The 13,460-nt window shown below is 46.0% G+C and overlaps 1 protein-coding gene across 1 annotated transcript in view; it reads right to left on the bottom strand.

Annotated features, from left to right (window-relative positions):
• The window catches only part of LOC149362309 (uncharacterized), a 69,546-nt gene that overhangs the window by 47,282 nt on the left and 8,804 nt on the right, over positions 1-13,460 (bottom strand). The window contains exon 2 of the mRNA XM_089572984.1: positions 3,954-4,192. Within this exon, the coding sequence (XP_089429110.1) occupies positions 3,954-4,192 (239 nt within the window). The remainder of the gene's footprint in view (positions 1-3,953; positions 4,193-13,460) is intronic.

Below are 13,460 nucleotides of genomic sequence, written 5' to 3'. Positions count from 1 at the left end.
ATGCGGTGGCACGTGCGGGCGGGCAGATTCCGATCTGGCCTCCACCTAGATAGCCGCTCACTGAGGTCAAGGCCCGAAATGAGCAAAGCGATGCCAGGAACGGGACACTGTATCTGCGCTACTTGTGGTGAGGAACTAAGATAAAACGATCGTCCCAAAGCAGCCCGTTTGATACATGTTTGCGAGGGCATAGCAATGCTGAAAGTGTCGGAAGGTTCGCACTGCAAAGGCATCTAAAACGAACCATCGCGATGTTTTTGCGCGCCTATATGTAGTAATGCACGGGTATGATCGCTCTCTCCCAGCCTCCCTTTCTCTCTCGCTCTCTCCCACTCGCACTCACTCGCACTTCGTCACTCTCTCGCTGTTTCACTCAGCTCAATCCCACTCGCACTTAAGGCTATGACGCGATAACGTTAACGACAGCGACAGCGATAGCGGGTATAGGACGCAGTCGGATTGACGGAGGCGCGAAGGTGCTTCTGGAGATTCTGGTCCTGTGTTGTTAAAGATCAGGCAAACTGGTGGCATTCATCAGCATATGGCTTGCTGGAGAAAGGGCCACGGATTCGGGCACACCCGTGTGATACGGGACCAAGGAATTGATATTGCAGGTAGGCTCCCGTTCGTAAAAAAGGAAGAATGAAGAGAGGCCAGTTGTGATCTGTGTGGCAGTGTGTAAGCGCATGTTACAAACAGGAGAATGCGTTCCCAATTCGGGTGGTCGGAATCAACATACTTGGAGAGCATGTAGCTCAATGCGCGGTTGAAACGTTCAGTCATACCAAATGTTTTTGGGTGGTAGGCCATTGTAGAGCGGCGAACAATGTGGAATTGTCGGAGTGCTTCGACGACGTTGTCTGAGAGGAAGACACGGCCCCGTTCGGTGAGAAGTTCCTTAGGGCAACCATGGCGCAGAACAAAATGATTCAGGGTGAAAGACGCACCTCCACCAAATGTTAGAGGGTGTTGTGGTTGAGCTTAATCTAGTTTCCTGGCGACGTCCAACAATGATCCAGGCCAAGCGTTCGGTTTGCAAGCGAGCTTCACGTCTACGGATCGTCGTCTTCTTTGGCCACGGAGACTAAGCGTGGCTGCCAATTCGCGATGTTTTCCGTAAATCCAGTCGAGTTTTCCCGCCACAATGACTCAGTGCCTGTGGCGCTCTGCTGCTGAAGGCGGCAACGCGGGTTCGATTCCTAACCGCCAAACCGGCAGTTTTATGAAGAAGAAATAAAAGAATTTCTGCGTTCTGCGCTTTCACTGAAGGTTAAAACTAACCATGACATATCAGTTGAGCCGTGCATTCGCAGTCAAGGCCCAAGTTTGGTGCACAAGAAAGTACCTACAGTTTTTTTCGTTTGTTTACGTTTCGCGCGCTCTTTAAAGCCTCCTCACTAAGTTTTTTTTTACTGCTCATCTCAAAACGTCATCACGCCTGTGCCCGTCTGTGCACTTAAAAGCCTGATAGCTTTAACACCCGTTTTAACTTGCCCCTGCATTTACTGGACTAGGGCACAAATAGACGCTTCCTCGAAGTCAGCGAGCCCCCGTCGGCCGATAAGGCCACCAGTGTGGCGGGTCACTTCCTTCAAAAACACGAAGCCCACAGGCTTGCGCTGCCGTGTTGTGTTGCAATTTTTTTCGTGTTTTAGTGTCTTGAGCAGATTCAGCGAGCCGTCGCGAATGAGAAAAACAAAGGAACTCGGAGGCTGTTCTCATACGAGGAAACTTCGCGCACTATGCGCGTCTTAAGAAACTGCGCTGCGTTGCGTGTTCATCGGGAAGCTTGGCTACCGAACCTCTGCGGACGCGTGTTTCTGAAGTCCGTGTGATGAAGGGAGAAAACTTCCAAACGTCTCGCCCCACCGCGGGACTTACAACAGACAGCGGTGATCTCGCCGGTCGCATCCATGGTGGGACCCTTTTGCCAAGTCCATCCGAATACAGACGTACAGAGTGGGTCAAAAATTCCCAGGTCACAGGGTCTTCTTTTCAATGCTATATTCTGGTACTTAAGGTGCCTATAAAGCTATCAAGGTTCTCAGATGTGGTAAAAATACTTCTCCTACTCTCTAGAGAGGTTTCGAACTTTGGGGGTTTCGTAATAACCCGCCTGTATAGCTCGAAATCAGACCCTGTGGCCAGAAAACTTTTGATCAACTCTGTACTTATGTTGGAGCTTGATGTACTGTCAGCGTCAATTGAAACGCGAACAAGCCAATTGAAACGCGAACAGCACAAATCGCAGATATTAAACTAGGGAGGCAAAATACATGAGCAGTTGATTTTCCCATCGAAGCCGAAAAGACCGCTCTTCTGAACTGTTAATAGCCCACGCCTGTATTTCACCTCTATCCTCTAATATGCATGATTTTTTGTGCTCGCGTTTCAGGTGTTTTGTTCGCATTTCATTTGACGCTGATAGTACGTGCTATATCGATCTTACAAGTAGGAACTGTCGTTATAATGGGTGCTGCAGGTTACGGCCGTGGTTCAGTATAGGCGGTGTGTGTGCAGGCGCTGTCCCCTCTTCGGGGGCCTATGACACTATGATTCACAAGCACATACTGATCATCCAAATTATTCGTTTCTTTCTTCAGAAAACATGGTCGGCCCTGAATCGGACAGAACACAAAAGAAGATGAAGGGCTTGCCTTTTTGCGCTCTTTGTGGACGATGCTGCCCTGAAGCGTGCTGAATTCAGCCGGTTGTTTACATGTCTATTAATAAATAAATTAGCGCGGAAAAACGGGACAAGTTGAGGCAACAGAACGGCATAATGATGCACATATAATTCACAAAGCTTTATTAGGAGGTAACAAATTGAGCCTACTGTAATCAACATGGCTATCCACGGAAACAGGGCGATGAGAGATGCTCAGGAGAGACAGAGAGAGGGAGCAGAAGAAGAGAACAAAGGGGGGCGAAAGTAATGTGAACTGCGACTACAGCGCCTGGTGTTACCACATGTGTCCCCCTTTATCGTCACGAGCGAAGGGAGACGACAGGCCGTGCAGCTAGCGACAGCGTGATCGTGTGCCTTACCGAGTGTGGTGCATGCTGCATCGGGAGAATGTCACCGCGGGAAAGGCACAACAAAAGGGGTTCAAACACAGCATTAAGAAAAATGACAGATATGAAATTCTTGTACCCTTGAAGGTGTCGGCGGACGACAGGCCGACCGGATAGATACAACGGCGGTGGTGCTTATTCGTCGCCAACGCAAGGCTACTGCGCTTGTGAGGCGTCGGCGGGGCGGATGTTTTGCGCTCATTGCCGCTCGATCAACATCGTGGTAGGGCATGTAGTGACCATGGCTTGCGGTCAGTCAGCCAAAAGGTTGTGTTGCGCTTCATGGCGCATAAGCGGCGCATAAGCCTATCGCACGCTAAGCACAGGGTTTTTAGAAACGTCGGTCGGTTTTCTTCAGAGACTACAGGTTTTCGAATATTTGCATTTCGTTTAAAACATATCCCTCGTTTAGAAAACTACAGAGAGATGAAGAACGTACAAGTGAACTTTCTCCTAAAAGCAGGCAAGGGCAAAACGGAATGAGATGAATGCAAAACTGCGTCAAATGCTGTTATCTCAGTTTCTCAAGTTTTATGCGGCGTGGTTGAGTGTTTGTTCGTTTGGGCACGTCGAGAGCACTCCATCATGAATGGACGTCAACCATCGAACATAAAAACCGGATGTGGGCGGATCTGTCACCTGTCCGCATAACTTTTCCGCGAACAATGTTGTGTATTTCGACTTTTCTTTTGTCCCACGAACAGGTTTTCCATAATACTTATTCTGGCTGCAAATGCTCTCAGATTTGTCGGGTCGCAAGAAGAGCGTTAACGAATTGCCGTAGAGCCCCTGTCGATTCATTTTCTGGTGCTACAGTAAACTAAAAGAGCTGCATAACCTGGAACAGTTCCTTCCGCCGGCCGCTGAACAAGACTCACCGTGTCGTTCCAGATGCCACCACTGTCGGACAGCTTGCTGACTAAGGAGGCCGCGCTGGCGACCCAGAGCACCGTGCAGTACCGGCCAGCCATCCTGGCGGACTCCTGGTCGCCACGTGTCAGTCTTCCGACGTTGTCATGGTCGCCTATGGAGAGGCATTCGTCGTAGGAGCCCGGATCAGAGGAAGGGGACAGTGCCGTCAGAACACCGCTCGGGAACTTGCCTGTGGCGTCCAGAACTGCACATATGAGAGAATCAATCAATCAATCAATCAATCAATCAATCAATCAATCAATCAATCAATCAATCAATCAATCAATCAATCAATCAATCAATCAAGTAGGTATATGAATCGAAGAAGAAACAAATAAGTTTACCAGGCTGCTGTTCGGAGTGCTAATATGCAGAAGATATCGGGTAATAAAAATAAATCTTGTTTCCATCTTCTTTAATGAAAATTATTGTCAAGTTGTGCAAATAAGGAAGAAAGCGGAACTGCATCGCTAAGCATAGCCGATGGTTTTGTATGCCAAGGCATGACTGTGTGCGTCGCCACGCTCGCATACATATATCCCAAGCCTCATTTAATTTGCTTGTACAACTGGCAGTTAAGCATGGACGGTTGGTGCTTGCAGGCACCAGCCTCAAGGAAATAACAACAAAATGAAACGAAGCGTTCATTGCGGGTGTAGATTGTAGTTCTTGCTTCTTTATACACGCTGCTGTAAACGCACTGTTTTTTATTTTGCCAGGTGAACTCTTTTTAACGCGACAGGGTTAGAGCGGACGGTCGGAGGAAGAGATGCGCGCGTTGTCACTATAATTCAGGATTGGCCGAGAGTGTTGTGACGCCACACGTTGAGATGTGGAATAAAAATGATTAAAACGCGTGAAATTATGACAACGGTGTCGTAGAATGGCTGAAATGTCGTTATGACAGGTAAGAGCGTAAATTAGATTAAATTACACTGAAAAGAATACTAGGGCAACTAGTTTGGTAGCGGACACATGACCATTGAATCGCGTGGCAGACTCGCTTCCCCTAGGCCATTGAGGCACGTTCGTTCGAGTTGCTTAAAGAGAGACCTTGTGTGTCTTGCGGAGTATCACGTGATATACTATGCCCACTATTGTATTGCAGTGAGTATGTGTAATCAGAAAGAGAGTCTAAGAAAGCAGCAAATAATCATTAACTCTGTCGCACCATACCCATAAGGCGGAGATTCAGTGTCGGCCCAATTTTTGCTCATTCTTACTTATGACCACATCATCAGACATTCGTTTACGTGTCTACATCTTAGTTGATAGGCTACAGACTGCTTACAATATCAAGTTGCTTGAGGCACACTGGAATTCGAATAGCGTAAATTTTTTTTATTCGAAACTGTAAGATTGTCTGCATTAATCAAGAACCGCCGCTCTAGGGTTCTTATCACCCCTCCCTCGCCGTCTGTCCTTTTTGCGTCGTGAACGTTAGCGAACAGCGATAATACTCGAGCAGAATTTAAAACGATTGCAGTTTCATTTGCAGTTCAATAGGGGTTTTTTCATTGCACCTTTGCTGCGCTCTCTCGCTGGGCGTGCCCCACAGTGCTGTCGTAGCGCTAAATCGCAGTGAATTCCTCGCACCAAAGCCGTGTCTACTTAATGTGCCCACTTAATGACCGGCCCGTTCCTTCGCCCGAGATACCGCATGAAGGTGCAAATGGCCAGCCGAGGCCGGTTTTACGATAGCGGTAGCGTTAAGCAGGTGCGGATGCCAAGCTATCGGAAACTGCCGCAAGGGGCAGCGAACGCTGGCGCGACTGCAGCGGCCACTACCCAGGCTGCCGTTTTGCTAAACTGGGTCTTCGAGCGAGGCTTTTGAGAGTTGGATGTAGTGATTCGAAGTGGCCTTGTCAGTAGCGTCGTTGCTTTGCGCAATCAGAAAGCTAAATGAACTGTTATCTCTCAGTGTAACCTGTCGGTAAGTGTACTTTCTTCCACACTTGTGTGCGTCAGTTTTTGGAGGCCGGTTTCCAGCCCGCCACTAGGCTATAGTGGAGCTTCGCGGTTATCACAGCGGAGCCCGTTCGCGGTCGCAGCTGGTACGTCGTGATAGGCGATAAAGCGTACGACAGGCAGGCTGCAATTATGCCAGTGGTAGGTTTACTTTACTGCTACGAATCAGAAGTTTTTTATGAACTGATGCCTGGTTTCCAAAATTTCCGCGAAGATAAGAAAACACGCTCGACCACCGGCTGCCGCCGGTCACATTTGACATTCATGAAACCAAGCAATTTCGATTCGTAACCTGTGGTGATCGTTTATATTTTGGCTTGGCCAAGAGGGCGTACGGGGAGTATATTAGAACATCTTTTAGCATTTTGTTGTATTATAACGAATAAGAAGAGGTAAAAGCAACATGCGTCCAGTAATTCGATATCGTGCCTTGAATTGCGAATCTAGGCTTCAAATCGTACCATTAAACCTTAGAGTCTGTATATTTAGAATGTTGAATAATTCGTCTTGTTCAACTGACCGCTATAAATAGATGTTCATTCGCAGCTCGGCTTATAACAAGAAACAACCTCCTTACAGTATCCTCAGCATATATGTACGAAATAAACTAGAGGTTCTTAGGCTAACAAAGAAACGAGAACTCATTGGTTGAGAGCATTGTGTTTTCAGTGGCACATGTGGATTTAATTATTCATTGATTTTTAGAAAGCTTTCGAAGAAATTTCACACCCTCCTTTACTACACAAGGTATTTTTTTCTCTGCCCGCCAGATAAAATTCTATCCAGACTACGAAACTATCTCACGAGATGAACCCAAAGCCTGTTTTTAACGGGGCCGAGTTATTCAACACACCATATGGTTCTTCGTACAGTACCTTTGTTCTACCTGATTTCATGAATGATTTTGATCATTAGGCTGAAAATGAGTTTGAAAATGAGGCTGCATGAGGGCGAAGTAGTTCAGTAGAGATTAGCCATTGATGACAACGACAGGCTCATGTTGCAAAACGTCAGATTTATTCCATGGCGCGACCAAAGGCTCATGACGTTACCTCGAAATGTAAATCCATCACATTTTCCCGGAAATAGAAGTCATTCGAAGCGCAGTATTGTTTAAATGACGATTTTTTCCCCTCAAACAAGGCAACTAAAATATCTATTTTGGAGTCCTTTTTCCGTATGAACTAACCCAGAGTTACAGCTAACACATGCACGGCAACCAAATGAACTAGTTTGTATGCTCAAGTTCACTATCAGGTTTCTAGAGCTCGCTCCCTAGGATGGCAAAGAAATCGGATATCTAATGTATACGCCACATTATTGAATGCACTTTTATTGTATGAAAACTACACGCAGGATAATCCAGCAGTCAATCTCTCGGTCACAGTGAGCTGTGCTGCTCGCTTCGCTACGTGAGCCATGTGCCGAAGTGGAGCACCACTAATGCGAAACTGTTCCTCGGGAGGCCTGTTTCCATTCCATAGCCCGTTTTTTTTTTTGCTTATTTCCATTGAAACGCATACATTAATCGAACCGTACTAAACGGAGCCACTGATGTAATTCCACTCGCATACATCCACGTCCCTTTGGCTCGCTCTCACGTTTCAAGAAAAATAAACTGCACCCACGCAATTGCGCTCCGATGAATTCATTGTTTTTTTTCACGTGGTATAAATGTTTGGAAAAACTTTCCAGCGACAGCCCTAATGTTGAACGAGAATTCTTATGTCTCGTATAGTTATTTTTTTTCGTCTGAAGCCGAATAAATTTTTTTTGTATATTGGGGCTTATGTTTTGCAGTTCCAAGAGGATTCGCTTTGCTCAAGATACTTGAGTAATCACTGAATTTTTTTCCCATAGGAGCAGCGCATGTAGTGGCTCAAGACGTTTTTTAGTAAGACAAGCCTCCCATACTAACATTCTTTTGTCGGTGCAGCAAGTTTACGGTGCGAGCCAGTGGACTGCTACGGAACACCTCCTTTCTTTTTGAGCATGAATGCCTTCAGCTTCCATTCGTGGCAAGTTCAGGAGAAGCAGCAGCGAACGTAAGGCAGAAGTTATCCGAAACGCTTTAAAATTTGTGTTCGTAACGGCGACCAGAGAAACAAACTTGCCACACTATTTCTACGAACAGAATTTGAACCAACGCTGGCGCAAGCAGAGGACCTTGGTTTTCGAATGTTTTAGACTACTCGATCGCATGCGCAGGCCGCCGCGATCAGTGTTGTTGCTGTTGTCTTGAACTGAAGAATGGCGCATACCCTCTGTGAGGTGCGTACACATATTTTACTGTTGAAAACCCCGAAGCACAAGGCGAGTGATTTAACAGATAGCGCGTGGCGCTGCTTGTTCTCTCGTCATTTTCTTAATTTTTCATCCGTTGGTTACGTGCTTTTAAATGCTCGGCGCCTGTGACCGTGCATTTCAGCCGGCTGAGTCAAGAGACATAAAGGCTAGACTGAGTCGCTAATGACACCTTAATGACGCTAACAGCACAAACAAGCAAAATTAGTCGCACATCCTTAGCCCAGCAAAGACTAGGAGTGCTAAGCGATTCACGCTAAGGAAAGTTGGTTACTAGAAGGTGAGTGTCGGCGTTTGGAAATCGGACCTATGCCACAAAACAAGAAAATATTTCGACTCTACTTCCCTTTAGGAAATGCTACATCCCATGCCGTCATCAAGTAAAGAGATATTATAATGGAAATCAGCGACTACCGAAACGTGAAATGTTCTTGTCAGCACCACGTTGCTAGTAGGTGAGCGCACATTATATACCCACAAATCCATTACGAGATTACTAAATTCAATAGCTGACGCATGACTCTGAGTCGCGAACGCAACGTTAAACGCTATCGCTTGCAAATTTAAACGCGTACATGTCCAGCTTTTTCGCACAAAAAAATTTAATACTGGAATATTGTGAGGTGCTGTTATGGAAATATTGAAGGTAATGGTCCATTCTTCCGATGTGTAGCAAAATCTCTGTTTTATAGTGTTTCTATCGCTCGCAACAAACAGTTAAGACTGGCATAGAAAACCAGTGGGGAACGCTTTTGACGGCAACAAAAACTTTAATTGCAAAAAAAAAAAGAATGCAAGCTTGCCGAGGCGATGTCTGCGGACTTATTGACTGTAATAATTAAATCTTACAATATATGAAAAAATGGCATTCATTATCTTTCCCGTTGAAAAATGCCATTTTCCAGAATTGCTTGATGTAGGGAAAGAAAGCATGAACTCGTGATCGTGACAGAACCATAGGCAACCGCAATAATTCTCTGAATTCCTCGCCCTCTAAGACGCCACTGACTCGCGCTCATTGATAGGCAGCATTAATGACGCGTATGCGGGAGACGTGCTAAAACAAGCATGAATCCAGTCTCGTTAAGAGAAGGGACAACTTCTAACTGCAGAGCGGAAACTGCAGTTCAAAAACTGACCTCGTGCAAAGCGAGGAATAATATTACGAGCAACCGAAGTTTTGTGCTGACGACGACGTCAAAGTGACCACGTGGTACCATGGCAGAATAAAGCTCGAATAAATTAGCGCATGGTCATGGTTTTCAGTTTGCCGCCACGCTTAGGCATCGCGAACGGCGCCACAGTGGTTGGCAACGGAAGTCTGTGTAATAAAATGCATGGCAAAGGGAGCAGCGTTTTCCAGAACTCCGGCGCTAGATAAAAAAACAGCTTCAAGGAGAGCAACGTAGGCAGCAAGCAGGACTGTCCTAGTTCAGGCGCTGCTCTCTACTTGGGATTATTCAAATGGACATCTGCAGAACCGCCTTTAATGAAGCAAACTGGAAAAAAAGCGCAGCAAAATAGAGCCCGTGAACTTCTCCGATAGTCCGCCGATTTTAGGTTGCAAGGTAAAAAAAAAACAAAAAACGACCGCTTGTTTTTCTCCTGATTTACCGATTTAGGGTGCGATGCACTTGTTCCTTGCCCCAGCTTGGAACTGACGGCGCTGACCTCTGTGACTCACTCTTGTTAATATTTTTTTTTTTGCTCTCACTTATGAATCGCTGGCACGTATCCAGATGTGAGTGGTGGTAGCTGACGCCCGGTTTATTGCACCTGCACCGGTCTGAGCTGGCTGCGCCTAACTTCGCAGCCTCCGAAACTTTGGAGCAATTATTTTTTTTTATGTACGCAATCTAAAGGCAGCAGCGCGGAATACACGTCCGCGAGACTGCTATTTATGCTCAGCCGCTATTATTTCTTGTTTTTATTCTTACCGTCCAGTTCTCCTAACTACGCTTCAGGATTAGCATTGGTGCCTCGAGCCAATGCCTTCGTATTAAAAGCAGTCTCAATGTAGCGGATCTCGACTAAATTGCGTATGCCGGCTTTTTCCGAATGCTTCTGTTTTTGTTCGGTGCCTGGAATATCCGATGAAGTTTACGAACTAAAATTTACCCTGAACTCACAAAGCGAGGCTCGCTCAAATAAGCTTGCATACTTGTTACGCCTTTATAATATTATCCCGCAATGAATGTCCCCAGTGGATGCGTTAGATGTTTTTGGTTTCGGCTGTCTTAAGTACGCACAAGCTCACATGCTTTGCGTGCATTTAGCGTCGTGCGTCAAGCTTGTAGCTTCTGCGAGCGCGATTTAAGGCTTTGATCTAAGCAGTGAATTTCTGGCAAGGAAATATCAGCATACGAGACGGAATTAAATGATTAATGTGAGATTACTGGCCAAGGGAGTCAAAAGATTGGTTCGCACCTGCTTGAAAGCAAAGCAAGCTAACAGGTCTGAATTTTGTTTTGTTTTTTACTAAAAAGTTTTCTGGGCGGAATAAGAACAGGTTTCTTGGGCGCCACTTTTAATTGGGAGGCAACTGTGAAATATTTTAATGTACTGTTATGAAAATATTTATGGAAATCGTGTAAACTTGCGATGGGTTGCAAAACCTTGCTGCTAAAGTTTGTCCAGCGCTCGCATCGAGTAGTTAATACTGCCATAAAAAAATAATGGGGTTTGTTTTAAACAATAATCGCGAAGCAGCTGTGGAATATTGTAAGATGCTGTTATGAACATATTGATGGGAATGGTGTAATCGTCTGACGCGTAGCAAGATCTTTATTTTAAAGTTTGTCCTGCGTTGCCACCAAGTAGTTAAGAGACGGCCATAGAAAACCGATGGCGTACGTTTTTTACAATAGAAGAAAACTGCGAGAGTGCCGAGGAGGGATTTGCGATGTACCATACTATACCTTACTATAGCTGAAAAAAAATTGCGTTCATAACCTTCATGTTCAAAAAATATGCTCGCTCAAAATTTTGAAGCATGACACCCTCTCAGTTATCGAAACCATTCAACGACGCATAGTTGCACAAAGATGCAATGCTTTTTTTACAAGCGACTTTTCATGGCTTTGCTCGGAAGTACTGACTTCTGGCTTGACACAGGGTAGTGCTTAGAGTACCTTGAGGGCCAAATGAATAAAGTGAACATGAATAGGCGCCAAATAACATACAAGTGTAACATTCTTTACCATCCGCACTTTAAAAGTCCTGCATGAGACGACCGGAAGCACTCTTTATGAAGGTGCATACTCTGTTTAAACACGAAAATACTAACAAATCACGCGATGGAGGTAGTGCAGTTCACGGTACCCAAAAAAGCCTTTGTAGCAGTGCACGGACGACATACATCTGTAGTCGGGTAAACACCAAAGCAACGGCCTTACAGCCAAGTAAACACCAAAGCAACGACCTGCGTGGCTTAGCGAACTTGTCTAGTTATCTCTTAATAGCCGCAGGAAATCCAAAACAAGCGCCGTGAGGCTGGGACGAGTCGATACCTAAATTATACGCCGCAATCTCCCTTAACCCTGCGTATCGCTTAGCGGCTCTTTCCTCGGTCTCGCGCTTCTTCGTTATGCTCGCGAAAACACGTGAAGAAGAAACACCGTCCTGCGCGTGTTTATTGCTGCAACAGCATAAGACTCTCTAATCTGCGCGCAGAATGAACGCTTGCTGTCGGTGCTGCTTCCTCTTGTATAACGTTTAAGTCGTGCGCCCGAGCGTGTCTATTGTATTCAAATGGCTGCCTTGCAGCGCGAACTGCGAGAACAACAGCGGGTCTTTAGCGGCCCGTCTTCGTGTCATCCGCGCACCGTTAAGCGCCCCCGCCGTACGCAAACAAACGGGCGTGCTACACTGGAGCGTGCCATTCGAACGCACCGGTGCGAGGCAACCCCTCCACGCTACGGTGCCTACTAAGCGCGTCAAAACGGAGGCTGCCTGGCAGCCCCCCCCCGGAGGACCTTAGCAGCTCGTGGAGGCATGGGGCAGTTTTCGCGTCGCCTGTGCGCTCATTGAAATTGCTGCACCGCGAGGGGACGCGGTAATGAGGGCCGTGGCTCTTTCTCAAAGTGGGCGCAGTGAGAGTTACCAGTTTTAGGCTTAGGAGAAGGAGATTATTAATCATTACCCTGGCTAAGTCTCAAGAGCACAAAAAAGTGACATTTAATGATCCCCGAACACTTCGTTGTAATGCTCCTAACGTGAGAAGAAATTCTTATAGTCGTCTAATACATCGCCTATGGTGTAAGGTCCTTCTGCTCGCGACCGTAGAGGTCATTGAACAGTGTTGCATGGAATCACTGTTTCGCTAAAGTGTCTCAGAAAAACTCTGCAGAGCACACCTTTGCTAGAGATTACTGACAGCGTTTTGTCTCTTTCTTTTTTGTCATAGTGCCGAATTTGATGATTATTGCATCTGCAGCATGTGCTCATTAAACTGACATCAATAAATTGCATAAACGCAAACTAGCTAACCTGCGCTGCTTTGAGATCGGCTTCTAACTTCTTGCAACAGCAATAATATGCGGATAAATAATTTAGGATGCTGAAACAAACCCTCTTCATTCTTAAGGAAGGTAAAAGCAGCGCAAATAAACCGGACACAAAAGAGACACAACCAACAGGACTGGCGCTGACAGTCCTGTCCTGTTGGTTGTGTCTCCCTTGTGTCCCCGTTTATTTGCGCTGCTTTTACCTTCCTTAAGATGAACCACCGACTAGCCCATACAAAAATTTTGACCTCTTCATTCTCCTATCTTAAGCAGTATGATCAACTAGGGGATGTAGGTCAGGTCAGAATTAAAAGGGAACACGAATATGTCGTACTTTTCTACTTTGCAGCGAGATATTCCATTACAACTGGTTTATGAATACGTACAGTCTTTGTCAAAAGTAACCAGGCTGCATGGTTTGCTTCTAGCTCGTACAGTGGAGCCCCTACAGCTTCCCTCAAGCTGAAATAGTCGTTAACAACGGGGGGTCTTCTTACCTTCCAACACCTTTTGATCTTTAGGAAAGCCACAAGTGCTCCACTATACAAGCTAGAAGCAAACCATGCAGCCTGGTTACTTTTGCAGAGACGGTACTTCGATAGACCTTTTACTCTGAAACACGAATCAAGCTAGTTGTGCGCTGGAGCTGGATGCACACAGGTGAAATGTTTTTCCTTTACGAGCGCTGTTCGTGTT

The sequence above is a fragment of the Amblyomma mixtum genome, chromosome 2 (genome assembly GCF_055824585.1).
Source record: "Amblyomma mixtum isolate Tamu chromosome 2, ASM5582458v1, whole genome shotgun sequence".
NCBI classification, from domain to species: domain Eukaryota; kingdom Metazoa; phylum Arthropoda; class Arachnida; order Ixodida; family Ixodidae; genus Amblyomma; species Amblyomma mixtum.
The sequence above is the reverse complement of the archived record's forward strand: the minus strand, read 5'-3'. Positions and strand labels throughout refer to the sequence as shown.